Here is a 16,942-nt window from a genome sequence, read left to right on the forward strand (position 1 = left end):
ATGAGTGAGTGAAAAAGCACAGGAATGAGTTCAGAGGAAAATAAAGTGGGAGTAACAAAGGATGCAATTACCTGAAAACAAAATAGTTACATTGTCCAGTTAAGAAGGCAGTGGTCCCACCTTGTTAATCAGTCACTGTAACTATTTTGCTTTCAGATAATTGTCAATCTTTGTTGTTCTTGCATTTCATTTCCCTCTGAATTCACTCCTACTCATTCCTTCCCCTGTCATGTGATACATATGTTTACCAGTTCAGGATTGTGGCTCACTCCCATGGTCCATGAAACCTTGTGCCATAATTAAATTTGATATTCTTTAAGGTGCCACAAGACCTTTTGCTTTTTGCAGTTCTGGTAGTTGTGATTCAACTGGTAAAAATTTCCTGATGTGCTCTTTGTCCTCTTCCAGATTTTTTTAAATAGACAAACAGAAAAAAAATATTTAAGACATAGGTCATGAGAATGAGCTCTCTGTTTATGCTAGTTTCTTTAGTCCAATAGTCCTGGATTTTCACACAACCTCACCACCAATGAACATCTATTTGGACTTCTTTCAAGAAAACAGCTTCTAGAGAGAAATCTCAGTAAACTGAGCAATGATGACCATGCAGTAAAATTGGTCATTGCCAGACCTAAGATTGCATAATTTACAGTTCAATCCTAGGCATGTTCACCCAGAAGTAAGTTCCACTGAGTTCAATGGGACTTCTTCCAGGCTAAGTGCATATAGGGTTGCAGCCTCAAGGAGGAGCCAACTCAGACTTTTGGATCCATTTCCCTTTGGAACAAGACCCAACTTGAATGCCAGAATTCACATCAGAACAGATCAGTGAACTGGCACTGGGCTAGGGAGCTTACATTTTCCAGAACCCACAGTCCCATAGAAGATTAAATCAGTGTAGCAGCTGTTTTGGGCTGCCTATTTGCATGCACTGTTGACTACAGACAAAATACTTCTATATTTAGACTCATTCTAAAGTGGGTAATATATCATTGCATCTCCACCATTTTTTAAAAATGACAAATAAAGTTGCAAAGGTCCTTGATTCTGAACAGGATCACAGAACAGGGCCATGGTGATCTCTTATTTTCCCCAATACCCAGTTAAAACTGCCCAATACCCAGTTAAAACTGCCCAACCGCACTGTTCCAAGCTGCATTTGCTATTTGACAGCCCCTCCCCTTGGCACCCAGAGGAGAGACAATCCATCTGGTTTGGTGTGCTTGCTTAGATATTTTTGTAGTTACTTTTTATTGATTCCACCCATTCCTTAATTATTTGTGCTGTATACTATTCAGATACAATAATACTGCCTTCAATTCTGCTTGTTAACTGGATGAATTTTTTTCACTGGCCTGGTTTTCTCCTCCACAGAGCCATTTCTGGTTCCCAGGGAAATGACGTTGTGGGCTGGGAGCAAGACCTAACCATGCGCATGGAGCGGGATAGCCCCTGCACCATTGGGGGGTCCTCGGCCGTATCATCCCTGGCTGACCAATCCGGACGATCTGGGGGCGTGGCGTGGGCTATTTAAACTGCCCGCGGCCAAGGACTCACCCCCTTTTCAAGGGTATTCCATTAAAGGAATCCAAGGGGCGTGGTCTCTGTCCGAAACCCCAGACGGGGGGCTAGGGCCATTGCATGACCCCTAGCAGTGACCCTGGGGGAGTTTCTAGTTGATGTGCATCAACAGGCCTCCCACTACTGGTGGTTAACCCTTCCAAGACTTCCTGCGAATGGGCAGGAGTCAGATATAGTCGTGTGGTTTCCAATGCCTAAGGCAATAGCACTCACATTCTGTAACCAATAAAGTTGTGGCCTTTTTCACCCATTAACCCAAAATACTGTTTCATGTGTCTTTATTCCAACATCCCAGGAGGGTCTGGGACCTTGCTATGCAATTATTTTTGCTACTGCACCACAGTGAACTACCCAAACCTGGGCTTGTGGTTAAGCTCTCTTCATAGGTTTATTCTTAGCTACAGCTCATGGTCTGTCCAGGCCATGACTTAGCAGTAAAACAACCATGGAGGGCAAGGGTAGCTGCAATCTCCTCCTCAGAGGAACCTGCACATTTATGCCAAGCCATGGTTCTGCCATGGTATTTCACCCGTGGAAGGCACAACAACTGACTTTCTGGAATTATCGTTGGATTTTAGCTCACCATAATAATCTACTCAAGGTACCTTTGGAGATCAAGGAATGATGTGAAATACACATATCTTCAGAATCCCCTAAGCTTCCCCTAAGCTTTGCTGAACCTGAAGTCTCAGCAACTTGAGCTGAAGAGTGAAGTGTCTTGGATCAAGGATAGTATAGAGCAAAAGGGTCTCAAACTGTACCAGTATAGACTGGCATTTTGCTGCAGGCATATATATACCTGTACAGCACTGCTAGTGAGAACATGATGATCAAGAGGACACAGAACTTGGTCTCCCTCACTTGGCTGATGATGAACCCTTTGTGCAAATAGCATGTGCTGATGAGGATACTTTTTGCATACCACTGGGTGGAAGAAAGGTACTATTGATTAATTAACTCATAGCATATTTTATCTTTTCCATGATTCCCTCTCCATAGATACTCAGCCAAGAGTTTTACTCACCCGAGCCTCTTCTGCTCTGGGGTAAAGAGCAAAGCACTGAAAGCAGAAGAGATGCAGAAATTTAATTTCTTAGCCAGAGTTTGTAGTACGACTTAGCATTACAGCTCAGCACTTGCCAGAAACACGTGAGCAGCCATATTTTCAAGGGATGCCAATGAAGCTGTGGGTGACCTGATTAGTGCACCGCAGAATCCCTTGCAATATTTCAGTGGATGCTAAGGCATCAGTCTTGGACCATGAGTGGCATTTGATAGGTATAATCTAAGAAAACCCAGCTGTTGGAGCTGCTTATGTCAGTTCTGGGTCATGCCTGGAAAGGGGCTGGCAAGTAAGGCAAAATATGTATGATTGCCCTACTCCTGGTCATGCCCAATGTCCTTGTGTTGGACCTATCACTTCCATAGGGACCCCTACAGGTGGAGCCCAGCATGTGTCAACCTGAATCTCATGACTGATGCAGTGAGCTCTATCTGTGTAGCTCTCATGCAAACAGGAAGTCCAAAGCATAGGTGGGGGGGGTAAGGGGGCCACTTGACCACACAGTCACAACCCCCTTCTGTATATAAAAATGGGACTCCACATAGGACTATATGTTGGCACGTTGACCAAAGGCATTTCTGTGATTTGTTGAGATTGAGCAAGATAGCACCAGAATGACCGCTCCCCGCTTAAAATGGGGGGCGCCCTTTGCGTGGACGCGTGCAGCCCCTGGATCTGGAGCGGCTCCAACAGCATAGGCTTGGCTTTGCCTTCCCTCAGGTGGGATACCTGGAGGTCTCCGCCTACCTCAGTCAGTTGTCCAATCCCACCTGGGGGAAGCGTTGCCAAGGAGACCAGGCCAGGTAGGGGAGGGATTACCTGCCCACACAATAGAGGGAGGATCTTACCTAGGAATCCTCACTTGGCTCCAGAGCTTCTCCCACCCTACCCACCCTCAGTTAATGTCTTATTTTGCAGGTTAACTTTTCTTCACAGGTTTTGCAGGTTAACTTTTCTTCACAGGTATGCGGGCGCTGCTACGTTAAGGTCGCTGTTAAAGGGCCGGAAAGGAATTTCCCTACATTGGCAGGTTTCGCCTTTCCCATAGCAAAACGTCACAACTTTGGTGGTATCAGGCCTTGGGCGGAATCCTTTTGTCCATCTTCCTCTTGCGGCGGCGATACCAGGGTTCCCCGTTAAAGAGGTTTTCTGAAGGGAGGCTTTGGCCGTACACCAAAAGGTCGTCATTGCTCTCTCCTGCGGTGGCGGCGTTACAGGGGCGGCCATCTCTGCTTGAACATATGTTCTCCAGAGCCGGCCCATCCCCCCCCCACACACACTGGATAACCCTGATGCTCCCTAGGTCCCCGGCTGGGGACCGGGGAGGGAGAACGCCCAATGCTTGAGCCAAGGTCTACCCACATTTGAAATTTAATAAAGTTGTGGCCAATTTAATCCCATAGCACGTTGTCTTGAGTCGTTATTCCACATGACGGGGGGACCGTGCACGATCTGGGGACTCCGCCTGTCCACGCAAAGCATTTCCCTCTGCAAGCATATTTTGGGGCTCTCCTGCACTCTTTGCCAACATTTACTGGTTTATTATGGGAATGAGGGCAGGGTTTCATTACATTGAGAAAAAAGTCACTTTCTGATATTTGAGCTCTCCAACAGTAAAAAAACAAACAAACAAAAAAACCCACCCTGAATTTATCACATTTAACATATATCACCTCCCAAAATGTTAAGAATTGCCAGTAGACAGAAAAAAGGAAGAAACTCTAGTGGTTAGATAATGGAAAAATAAAGTCTGGGCAGTGATCAATATAATTATTGGGGGGGAAATAACAGAAGTGGAAACTCTGGCTGGACAGATCTTGTAATGATTTGTTGTGAAAATTATTTTGACGGTGAACCATATTACACATTTGTATATTACATTCTGAGATGAAATGTTTGTATTGGATATATGTGCGTTTCATGCATTCAGAATTGTTTTATAATCAATAAACATAATGATTTTTTTAAAAATCTGGCTCTCAAATGTTCATGTGTCCTGAGTTTTTAGCATTTCCCATCACTTACTAAGATGCATAAATGTGTCATATCATCTTGGCAGAATGGGCTGTTATAGGCTCATGCTATTGCAAGGTCACTGATTTCACAGTCTGATTTACAGTACTCTTCAAGCCTAGCTACAGGAATCTGGATGTGACCAAAGCCTGACTGGCTACTCACCCGTGCACAATTATCTATGCCAGGGGCTCCCGGCATGCCTTGGTCACCCTTTTCGCCTTTGGTTGTGCCGGGGACTTGGGAAGCTTGTATGTTAGCACAGTCTCCACAAATGTTCTGGCAAAGGAAGAAGAAAAAGAGGCTGAGAAGTAGAATATTCCAGCACTGCCTGCTGCCTTTCCAACATTAATTGTCAACATTTGTATTAAATGATGTACTATTTGTATTGTGAATGATGCACAAGTAACCAGGAGTGGAGGAATCCTGCCAGCTCTGGTGAGAAGGATACTGGCAGGACAGTCTGTGTCATTTCTGCACTGGGGTTTGTTACAGAAGCACTTTCACTGACTAGCATCTCAGTAAGATGAAGCATCTGCAAATGTGGCAACGCCTTCCTAATAATTGCCTCGTTTTCCCTGTTGCTCTGTGCACTCAGCACAATTCTGTTGGAGTTTGTCACCATTTGCTGTGGCAAGTGATTCTGTATTTTCCATTATTATTGTTGTTGCCATTGGGGCCGCTGCTGTTGTTATTGTTATCATGCCACCCTTCCTTGGAAAGTTGCCCAGGGTGGCACTCAAAATAAAATAAAATAAAGACATAAAATAAAAAAACATAAACAAATACAATAAATAATTAAAATATCAAAAAATATTTTATCACAGTCTCTAGGATCACCTGAAGAATGCCCCACAGACCATGGCTTACTGAATCACTGCTGCAGTCCAGCCCTCCATCCAAACACAGAAACACCTTGGGCAGGTGACTTTCTAACCTCTTCTTGAGAGGACAGCTTTTGCTGCCGTCTCACATTCTGTCGCTCACACCAGAGCAAAAGCCAGCCAGAGGTCCTTTTTGCCTTACCTTGAGGACAGCCATGCTCTCAGCAGCTAGTGGTCCCTGCAATGGGGAGATGGAAAGGAGGAGAGGGGAAAAAATTGCATCGATAAAACAGAGCTATCTTCCTTTTCTTTTTTATCGGAGCCACGAGCTTCTAGGGAATTGTGCCAAAAGCAGCATAAACACCTAACAGATTCCCTCCAGCAGCCTCCTGGTTGCTGCTTTTGATAAAAACATAGCTTCTAGTTTGCACCTCTTCTGCACTTCTTCTTGGTGGGGTGATGGAGGAGGCTTGGGGAAGAGCTGAGCAAAAAGGGGCAGCACTAAGCACAGGCCTGAGCGAGGGCAGGAAAAGGCGGACACTGCAGTCCTGTACCTACCAAGTCTCCCACCGGCCCAGGCAGTCCCGGCAAGCCATTGTGTCCTGGGATGCCCTAAAGGCAAGGAGAAACTTTGAATATTTTGAGTGCTTCCCAGCTGTTGCCTCCTGAAGTGATCTTTGCTATCTCAAAGGGCTTCTGCTGCAAGATGTTGGCACCTCAAAAGCACCAGAACTTGGGACCTACGATACCTGACTTCCATGCCAGAACATCCCTCACTGTGTCTTTCCAACTCCTTTACCTATTCCTCAAGCCCTGACTGGCTCCTAGACTGGCCTCTCCATTGGTTGGCAGCCTCCTATGCACCTTCTTCATCAGGGTAACAACCAATCATTGACAGTCTGCTGGTGACTGTCACCACCAAGTCAGGACTTCCCTATTCCTCTCTCTGACCTGAGAGATCTAGTGATGTGATGAACCCTGTTTCTTCCCTTTGAGCTCCCCTAAGTCCCCAGCATTGCTCTTCATCCACACTAGGGATGGAAAAATCTGTCAATTTCAGTTCTCTTAGTTCCTGGCTTTTCCAGTCTTAGGGCTCATCCCCACTTCCACAATCCCACACCTAGAAAGCATGGGTGCGAGCAGTTTTCCACTTCTTCCACTCCTTTCCCAGGGAAAACCTGCTCTTTGGCACTCATTCAGAACAAATGTCAATTCATGAAAAACCGGATGAGCCTTTAAATTCAGTTCTCCACATTTCTGTAGCAATTTCCTTTGAAAAATGCTAATGAATTTTTTTTAGCATTTCATTTCAAATTTCTCCTAATAAACACACTTTTGCATGCTGTTTTGGTTCTCATATTGTTTTGGAAAGTGCAAATTTGATAGAGCCACTTTTAAATGTGAGCTGAATCAAATTTCTCCCCCATGGCAAAGCAAAAACACATAAGGCCTTCTTCAATCATGTAATAAGAAGAAGCCTGTATGTACAATGTATGGAGGAGATACGGAGATATTCTGGAAAGAAAAACACCCTTGTGGATATCACCGACAGAAGCAGTGGCAGTCAAGAAGATGAATCTCAGAGATAAATGGGGAACCCATAGAAATCTGGTGAGCATCCAAGAAGATGAAACAAGACTTAAAGAAAGATAAGATAAAGATAAGGGCTGGGGGTGTGAAGGCTTAGGAGAAGTATCATGGGTGGGTGTGATTTTCTGCAACTTAGATCAGGACTCATAACGCTTGCATGGTATTCTCCCCACCTCTAGAAGGCACACCTTTTGTTCTTGCAGCCAACAATTGTGTAGAGGGGATGGGGAGGCATGCCTAAGATCTAGATGCCCTTTAGAATGAAAAGGTCTATAAGACGGGAATACATCAGTTGTACATGTGTCATGTGGAACATTGCCACAGTTCTCTGTTCTGTAACCAATCAATGTGTCTTAAGTCAAAACAAGCCTCTGCTGTTATGTTTAGTTGGGATGGAGGAACTAGAGTCATCACCCCACACTGATATCTGCGTTCTGGGAGGGGAGGAAGGGCAGGAAAGGAAATGTTGTGAACTGGTTCTCCATCCAAGTGGTACCGAGGGCTCCCCTTTGCCAGGGCAACATATAGAACAAACAGGTATAGTGTTGCTTTTGGAGAGCAATTTCTGCCTCCTGCTCTTGATCAACCACCACAGGGATGGCCCAGCAAGAAAAGGGTCATGGCATTGGGACTCTTGCTGGACTTCTCCACCTTCCCAAAGCTTTTTAGCATTCCAGGTCATTTCCATGAGGGTGCGATGAGAACTGCTGAGGGCAGCACACTGGCTCACAGCCACAACACAACTCATTTGCTTAGCACAGCACCAGGACTGGGTCCCCATCTAAGCAGAGCTGCTGCTCTTCCTGTGCACTGCACAACCAAGGAAGTCAGGGGGAGTGGGAGTGAATTCTGGGCTTGGAAGCCCTGTCTCTTCCAGGTTAACTGAGTCCACTAATGCTGTGCCTTATCCACTCCCCCACCACAAAGAATACAGGAGCTGGCACTGATAATGCATACCTGTTCTCGTCTGTAAGATGCTGCAGTATATGGCTCTCCTACCACTTACCTGCCTCCCAGGAGCTCCTGGTGGGCCTGGAGGGCCTGGAACACCTGGCGGTCCCTGTTAACACCACAAAGAAAGAGAGAGGAAGAGGTTAAGAGAGCTATGGGGTGGGCGATGGGAAGAAAGGAGCCAAGGTCGCTACGCACAGAGGAGCAAGCATGCACATACACACACCCACACACCTGAGGGCCCGGCTGAGGCTGCCAGGAAGTCCCGATCCACAGTCCTGGGGCACCCTGCGGGTCCAAAAGGGGAGAGCGTTTAGCAAAGGCCAAGCAGGACATGGGCGTTCCAGCCTCCGGAGCAGCAAAGGCGTTGAGCGGAGAATGGGGGGGCACAGGTGGCTTGAACCATCATCCAGCCTGGCAGCGAATCCCCAAGGCCTTGGGGGCAGCAGGAGCATGTAGTGATGCTTACCGGAAGACCAATGTTGCTTGAGTCCACGCGAGGGCCGGGCTGGCAGCTGCACTCACCAGAATCTCCCTGAGAAGATAAAGGTGAGGAGGGTAAGGAGGGAGAGACACCTGGGGACCAAGGAGTGGGAGTACAGGGATCCTTTCCTACTAGAGAAGGCTACTGTGCCAATGGAATCATAGAATTTGTAGAGTTGGAAGGGACCACAAGAGTCATCTAGTCCAACCCCCTGCAATGCAGGAATATTTTGCCCAATGTAGGGCTCAAACCCACAACCCTGAGAGTAAGAATCCCATGCTCTACTGGCTGAGCTATCCCAGCTCATGTATGGCTTGTGGGCTTCCTAGAGGCATCTGCTTGGCCATTGTGGGAGAAGAATAGATAAGCCTTTGGTTTCAACCAGCAGGACTCTTCTTATGTTCTTAGGGGCTCTGGAATGGAATGGAAATGGGTTGTTATTCCCAGAGTAACACTTCTGGTCCACATGAACAAGGAGTGGCAGAGTGGCAGGGTGTTTCTGGCTCTTCCACATGTTGGATTACTCAAAGGTGCACTGTGCTTCTCTCAGCCAGTGCATTGCATCCCCAGAAAGAAAAGAACTGGGAGAATTGTGTGCAGCACATGACAAAACAGCAGGTGTTTGTTGTATAAGATGCTGACGGTGTGGAAAGACACCAAAAGGAACTTAAGTGTTGCAAAATTTGGGATGGAGAAGGAGTCTGACCCACCTTCTCTCCTCTGGCTCCCTTTTCACCCTAGAGAAAAAGAAAGGAAGAGAAAGAAGAGTCAGATATTTGGAGAAGCGTGCTGCTGGCAATAGCACACATGCGCACACATGTGCAGAGTGATTTCATGGTCCCATTTGCTTCTCAGATGTGCAAAGAAGCACACCTGCAAGTTCCTTTGATCAGCTCTCTTTGGCCTGCTTCTTTCACTCGTTTTCATGCCTTCTGACGTCCCATTGTCTGGAACCTCTGAGCTCTGAGCTAACTACCGTATTTTTCGCCCTATAGGACACACTTTCCCCCCTCCAAAAATGAAGGGGAAATCTGGGTGCATCCTATGGGGCGAATGCAGGCTTTTGCTGAAGCTTGGAGAGCGAGAGGGGTCGGTGCGCACCGACCCCTCTCGCTCTCCAGGCTTCAGGAACACATCCGTAGCCTAGGCAACCCTGCGGGAGTTCCCGCGGGGCTCCCTATGCTGCGGATAGCAGCTTGCCGCCCGGCACGAGCGACACCCTGAAGCAGAGCGCCCCTCGCGCTGGGCAGACATCCGCAGCGTGTTGGAGCCCTGTGGAGTTCCCCGCAGGGCTCCCCACGCTGCAAATAGCAGCCTGCCACCCGGTGCACAGGGCGCCCTGAAGCAGAGTGCCCCGCAGGGCTCCCCATGCTGTGGATAGCAGCCTGCCGCCCGGCGCGATGGACACCCTGAAGCAGAGCGCCCCACCCACCGGGCAGACGTCCGCAGCGTGTTGGAGCCCTGTGGGAGTTCCCCGCAGGGCTCCCCATGCTGCGGATAGCAGCCTGCCGCCCGGCGCGATGGACACCCTGAAGCAGAGTGCCCCGCCCGCCGGACAGACATCGGCCAGCCCCACAAGCTCGAAGGACAGCAAGGAGGCGCAGCCCCCACGCTGCGGATAGCAGCCTGCCGCCCAGCATGAGGGGTGCAGAGCGCCCCTCACGACGGGCAGACATACGCAGCATGTTGGAGCCCTGTGGGAGTTCCCTGCAGGGCTCCCCACGCTGCAGATAGAAGCCTGCACCCGGCGCACAGGGCGCCCTGAAGCAGAGCGCCCCACCCGCCGGACAGACATCGGCCAGCCCCACAAGCTCGGGGGACAGCAGGGAGGCGCAGCGCCGCCATCCCGCTGTTCCTCGACCTGCTTCGGTTTCCCTGACCTGGTTTTGGGGGGAAAATAAAGGGGAAAATGTTTTCCTTTATTTCTCCCCCAAAAAACTAGGTGCGTCTTATGGGACGGAGTGTCCTATGGGACGAAAAATACGGTAATCCCTTGCCCACCTTTAGAAAACTCCTCTGTTGCTCAGAAATCATGTGGACTTACCTTACATTACAAGAGGGGTGTAAACAGTGGCCCCTGGGCCAGAACTAGCTCCTGAATCCTTTTCAACTGGCCTTCCAGCTACCTACCTGTTTTGTGTGGCAGTGGTTTCAAGTAAAAACAAACAAACAAACAAATTCCTCTGTGTTCCCTCAGCTCTTCCTAGGAATCTTCTGAAGCACCTGATGATCATTGCCAGGACCATCTGAAATGGTAAGAGAAGCTGGCTCCATCAGGATCCACCTCCTCAAGATGCCTGGAGTGCAGGTTCCTAAAGGTTTTCCTCACCTGGGGTACCTTGAAGTAGCAGTTCCCAAAGTCTTTCCTTGCATCTCACCTTTAGCACTAAGAAAAGTGAGGGAAGCCAGTTCCACCAGGAACTACTACCTCAAGGTGCCTGGCATGCCTTGAAGCTGTGACTCCCAAAGGAGCAATTCTCCTCTCTCTCTTTTTGCTGCTCAGCATTTTCCAACCAGCTTGAGGGGCAGAGAGAGAATCACTGGGAAGGGAGGTTTAAACCTCAAAGTCAGAAGTCCATTTTGCTCAGTACTGTCTGCACTGATTGGTAGTGGCTCTCTGGGGTTTCAGGCAAGGAGTCTCTCCCAGTCACACCTGGATATGCCATGGGGAATTGAAATTTGGACCTTCTTCATGCAAGGCATATGCTCTACCACTGAACTATATACTCCCCGCCCCCAGCATCTGTGGCACGGCCCACCCTTACCTTCCACCCGACATGATAACAGCATTGCTGCACTGATAAACAAGCTGAGTGACATGCTAAATTCAATCGGAACAACTTGAGAACACCAAGGACCATGGAACAGATCTTTGAAGGCTGTGCACAGTGGCTCCTATTGAATAATTGAAGGTCTTCCCTCAAAAGAGGCGCGCATAATTAATAACCCCCTTTATCTCTCTTGCTAACATTGGGAGTTATTAGAGAAAGGTACGCACCCCAAATCCAATTTATTTTTCAGCGCCATATGTTGGCCTTTGAGGCACCGCTCGTCATTAGAGCAGCGCTGAGCATTTGCACTGCAGATTTCAAAACCGCCACGGCGTGAACAATCATCTCTGCTTTGCAAACGAGAAAGCATGCTCTGTGCTGCATGCTTCGCTCTTTGACCCTCGGCCGCTTCAGTCATCTTTAGTCAGTCTTATTTTGGGGTGGAAATGAAGTGTTTACACGAAACATCCACACATTAGTCATGCCAAAGCTGGATCCAAAGCTTCAAAATTCAGGCTTTCAACACTTTCGTTTCAGAGCCTGCTTCCAAAAAGAGTGGGGTCAGGCAAGTGCTGTGGCCTGGAGGCAGGCAAAGGGCCAGCAGCACTCAGGGGCATCACTCTGATAATTTTTCACAGAGCATCCAAGAAGGTGAGAAGCAGCATGAGCGAATTCTTAGTTGCACAAGCCCCTCTTCAATATTAAAGAGGGCACTGAGGGCTCGCCCACACATTTCTGCTTGTCCCAGTGCTTTTCCCTGGGAAAACCTGCTGTTTACTACTGAATCAGAGCAAATGTCAATAAGTTTTTGCTGTGGATTGTTACAATTCAGCAGCAAACATAGGCTTTTCCTGGGGAAAGTGGTGAGACAAATGAAAAACCGCTCAGACCTGTCCCTAGAAACGTGGGACAAACGGAAAACCTCAGATCCATGCTTTCTAGGGAAGTGAGAAGCAGAAGTTTGTCTCTAAAGGAAGGGTGGATCTGGCACCTGGGCATTTTTAAGAAAGGGAGGAATCTTTCACTGATTGGATTCCATCCAGGTAGCAGCCATGGCAGGATGCATCTGACAGGCCTATCAAGTTCCTTTTGTTTTAAGGCTTTCAAGGCCAGTGCAGGTTTGTGCCAGCAGTGGGATTGTCAGAAGTGGGTGGTTCACAGGTACAGTAATTAAGAACCTGGTGCAGCCAGATGATTAGACAGGATCATTTTAGTTTTCAGAGCACACAGCTTGCCCACCTTTGAACCATCGGATCCAGGAACTCCCGGGAGGCCCTGCTGGCCTTCTCGGCCCTGGAGGAAAATATCAGGACAACAAGAGTCAGAAAGCACAAAGCGCTGGCTGGTTGTAAGATTTCCGGAGCTACAAAGCAATGGCACTTACTGGTGGGCCAGTAACACTGGCACCTGGAGGCCCAGTGGGTCCTATGGCACCTTTAAGACCTGGGGAGCCCTATAGGGAAAAGAGCAATATTACATCCAAGCTGACAACATTCTGATGTTAATGGTGGAATTTGCTCTAAAACATGGTTAAGGCCCAACACAATCTATGCTGGAGTTTTCTAATATCTTGGACAGATATTGTGGGATATAAAGTATACTTTGCAAACACAGTGTCTCCCACGCTCCTATATTAATGCAATGGAATATGGGATAGTTGCTGCAGGGTGCAAAGCAGTAATTCTATCCTCAGCGAAATGGCGCTGTGAACAGCACAGAATTAAAGCAGTTTTCTACTGAGATTCACCTTGGAATAGGAGTACATGTCACTTCACTGATATTTTATCTGTTTCATCATTCATTTGATGCAACAGTTCACTGGTAATGAATAAGAAATTAAAGATGAACCCACCACAGCCATGAAGGCTATTAGATACCATTTCTCAGTTCCCACTGAAAATTATACAACCCAGATGCCAATGCTCACCTTTTCCCCCTTTCCCCCAACATTTCCTGGTGGCCCTCGAGGTCCTGGGGGTCCCTGTGGCACAAAAAAGAGAGAATCACAGCACAAGTGAAAGGGACAGGAAGAACAAAGCTGGGTTCTGGAAACATGAAGATATCTCAATAGCAAAACATTTCCTTTTGTTAGGCTTTTGCCAACCTGGTTCCCCCTCCCCCAATGCTTTGGACTAGCCAGCTGATGAGGATTATGGGCTCAAAACCTCTGGAGGGCACCAGGTTAGCAAAGGTTGCATTGGGAGTTTGCAAAGCATTTGGGGGAAAAAGTAGAGATGCCATTGAATTTTCTTGCTATCAATTTCAGAAGGTTCCGTATATTCCTAGCTGGAGGAACCACAAAAAAGTTGATGCAGTTTTGGGTTAGATATGTTCTGTGTGACATCCTTTGGGACATCCTCCACTTGCCATGGTGAAGGAAGCCTACACATTCAGGCATGGGCATAGCCAGGATTTTTTTGGGGGGCATCATCCTCTGTCTAGCTCTGTCTAGCAGATTCAGAATGAAATTTCTCAACAAGAGTTGCTTAAATTACTTTCTTTTGACCCTAAACGCTCAGAAAAATCATCCTCCAAGTGACCGTAGTGAGCCTTTCAATTTCAAACATTCTGATTATTGCTACTTTCAGTGAAGTATTTTTACTTATCTAGTTGATTTTGGTGAGCTGCTGCCCCCCCTACCCTCTGGCTATGCCCATGCATTCAGGGCAGAGTCAATTATACCTGTGACAAGGCAAATTTGGAGGTCTCTGGGTAGGGGAATCATACAAGGATTATTGAGAAAAGGAAAATGAGCTTTGATAAAACTCCGCCACAGACCCCAGCTCGTTCCCCTTGTCTGGAATATCGAAGAGCCTTCTGCAAATGAGTGCTAATTTCCATGCTAGGTCATAACCCCTTGCAAAGCAGTTAACTCCACACTGCTCCTCTTGGGACTTTGCTGCTGGGTCATCAGGGCTACGCAGACCCTGAGTCTAAGGCCTTCCAGGTGAGTACCAATTTATAGGTTAGCACCAGAGCCTGGTTCAGGGATCCTCTGAGTCATTGTCTAGGCATGACAGGTCTACTGTGGCTGACCTGCCTTAATGTGGCTGAACAAGGCAAGGCGAGATTCTACTTACAGGATTGCCAGGAGAGCCTTTCTGTCCAATTTCCCCCTGAGAAAGAAGAGAGAAGTGGGTGGGTCTTGTTCTAATCACAACACATAGTTGCAGAAACGATTCACACACACACACACGCACACACACACACACTGGCCATACTCACTTCTGGACCTTGGATTCCTATCCCTGGAGGACCTGGCTCCCCCTGGAAAGATGCAACAGACAGATTAGTGGAAGCACGACATCACCAAATCACCCAAAGAATGAAGCACACCTGAGTCATAGCTATTTCAACAGCCTTGGCTCCGTGATTCCCCTTATCTCCCTCCCTGGAATTTTATGCTCCCTCCTCCTGCATCTCTGCACCGCAGCCTTAATCCTCTTCATTCACTACCCCAACTGGATGGTTGTGGAGCACCTTTTGTGGCTCATTAGCAATGGCAATTCACTCTTCCTCTTATTTCTTGGGCCTGGCTGTCAAAATAGGTAGCCATGCCAAGGTTTAAGCAGTGCTTGGGAGAAAGCAGCCCCATCTGTCCATGCAAACTAGGTACATTTAAAGCCCTGTCCAGCTATGCCCTTGCTCACCTGCAGTCCTTTCAAGCCAGGAGGTCCCTGAACTCCTGGAAGTCCTGGTTTTCCCTGGTGGTGAGAGGAGGGAAGACGCAGTAGAATTAGCCTGAATAATTTAGAGCCCCCCAGAAATCACTCATGCTGGTTGCAACACATCTGATCCATATTCTGTTGCCTTAGAGGAACGTATAGTCTACCTTCTATGAGTTCACAGCAGGTTTTCAGTTGCTGTATAGTTCTGAGCTAGAAAGCTAGGGGGAAAGCTAGCTATTTATCCGAGGAAGCTAAAACAGTCAGCATTTGCTCTAAATTGACATTCGATTTCAAATGAGTAGTTCTGGAAAATTTAATGGGCGCAATTAATCATTTTTAGACCTTTCAGTGCTGCAGATTTTTTATTTTTTTATAGTATACTGGTCTATCAGAAAGTTACTAGCTTTGTGAAACAAACTTTTTAAAATAACTTCTTAAAAAGTACTCCAAAAAGGATATTTGTAAAGCAAAGAAATATGAGGCTCTTATTCCAGCCTCATCCTGTGAAAGGATATTTTTGCTGTCATGAACAACCAAAAGATAACATCATTCTGCATCTTGATCACTCTAATTTTGCATCAAGAAAAAACAGAATTATGCAACCTTCATAAATCACGAACCACCATAAATCACGGACATTTGCATAATTTCCCTAGTGTGCATAATTTCATCTGCTTCAGCTAGTTGCAGGAAGGGATAATGCCATGCTCAGTGCAGGACCATTTCAACCCTACTCTTCTGAACACTGGAATAGACATTGCCTACACCCTTTCAAGGCTCTCTTCATAGCCATGAGGGATAGAAACTTGATTCTTTTTTAAATGAGATTTTCAAGATGCTGAATTCAGAGACCCTGTTGCAAATTCTCTGCCTTTCCTGTGCTTTTATGAAATCATGGGGTGTGCTTAGAATATGTTTCTCAAATCTCTTGAGACTCCCAGTACGAACAATGGTATTCATATTGTTTCAAATTATGTTTGAAGATCAGTATCTGTGAAAACAGAGCCATACTGCCGTCATCATTGGTTATCTCACAAACGATATTATATTCACAAACTTAATAGGGTTAGAGCATGACTTGCTTTTAAAATAACAAAGATGTCTTTCTTTGTCTTACCAAGGAATGCTAGTGTTTAAAATTATAATTATTTGACATGCTCATACTGAACAGAAACGGTCACCTGTACTGAGGGAAGATCTTTTATTGAGATCCTTTGTGAAGGTGTTGTGAAATGTAAATCGAGCCAGTTAATTAAAGGAATAAAAATGAGGCAGTTAACACTGGGTCATCCAATAAAAGTGATTGGCAGCAGGTTCTAGACAGATGAAAGGAATTAGTTCTTCACACAAGACGTAATTAACTTATGAAAGTTGCTATTGCAAGTTGTGCTATCTTAAAGGATTAGACATATTTGTGGAAGATCTATCAAAAGTCAACAGCTATCGTAGTTGCATGGAATTTCCAAAAACTTATTATTAATGGGTGATATAAGAATGCTGTAAATAAACAAATAAATGTACAGAGTACATGAGTACCAGATGCTAACTTGGAAGCAGGGCAAAGGCCTTCCACCTTCATGCCTGCTTGTGATACCCACAGGTATCTAAACTGGCTAAAAGGTCGTGCAACAGTTGACCAATCTATTATACAAACACAAATGTATCTGGTTCTAGGGATGCAGCCTTAATTGTTCAGTTTTGTTCACATAAATAACTCAAAGTAATGGTAGTTAATGACTGAACCAATCTTAAAACAGACTATCAGACTAAATTCTGAATTTGGCATTCTCAGCAACACTATTTTGATCAGTTGGAAAACTACTTACAGGTTTGCCTGGCTGTCCCACACCTGGAAGTCCACGATCTCCTTTTGAACCTGGTTTTCCTGGGATCCCAACCGCACCAGAGAGGTCTCCACTGAGGGTGGGACAAGAGTCACAAGCATCACCCTGTGGGCCGGGATGGTGAGAGTGGGGAAGAATGCAGAGTGATATGTC

The 16,942-nt window shown here is 46.7% G+C and overlaps 1 protein-coding gene and 1 long non-coding RNA gene across 6 annotated transcripts in view; one reads left to right on the forward strand and one right to left on the reverse strand.

Moving 5' to 3' along the window:
* Positions 1-16,942, reverse strand: part of COL16A1 (collagen type XVI alpha 1 chain) — a 129,623-nt gene that overhangs the window by 30,344 nt on the left and 82,337 nt on the right. For 2 of the 5 annotated variants that reach the window (XM_082232759.1, XM_082232758.1), the window contains exons 32-46: positions 16,772-16,894; positions 14,928-14,981; positions 14,503-14,544; positions 14,358-14,393; positions 13,205-13,258; positions 12,662-12,730; positions 12,517-12,570; positions 9,217-9,243; positions 8,492-8,557; positions 8,257-8,310; positions 8,078-8,131; positions 6,040-6,093; positions 5,684-5,719; positions 4,823-4,936; positions 2,606-2,641 (exon numbers count right to left, since the gene is read on the reverse strand). In XM_082232759.1, coding sequence (XP_082088885.1) covers positions 2,606-2,641; positions 4,823-4,936; positions 5,684-5,719; positions 6,040-6,093; positions 8,078-8,131; positions 8,257-8,310; positions 8,492-8,557; positions 9,217-9,243; positions 12,517-12,570; positions 12,662-12,730; positions 13,205-13,258; positions 14,358-14,393; positions 14,503-14,544; positions 14,928-14,981; positions 16,772-16,894 — 873 coding nt within the window. The remainder of the gene's footprint in view (positions 1-2,605; positions 2,642-4,822; positions 4,937-5,683; positions 5,720-6,039; positions 6,094-8,077; positions 8,132-8,256; positions 8,311-8,491; positions 8,558-9,216; positions 9,244-12,516; positions 12,571-12,661; positions 12,731-13,204; positions 13,259-14,357; positions 14,394-14,502; positions 14,545-14,927; positions 14,982-16,771; positions 16,895-16,942) is intronic. The other 3 variants (XM_082232760.1, XM_082232761.1, XM_082232762.1) reach the window with 3 other exon arrangements.
* LOC309537773 lies at positions 8,445-11,515 on the forward strand. Its single transcript, XR_014222008.1, has 3 exons — positions 8,445-8,571; positions 10,704-10,760; positions 11,247-11,515. It is a non-coding gene; the product is annotated as an uncharacterized lncRNA (long non-coding RNA).

This window comes from Podarcis vaucheri (assembly GCF_965113315.1).
Source record: "Podarcis vaucheri genome assembly, chromosome: 7".
NCBI lineage: Eukaryota > Metazoa > Chordata > Lepidosauria > Squamata > Lacertidae > Podarcis > Podarcis vaucheri.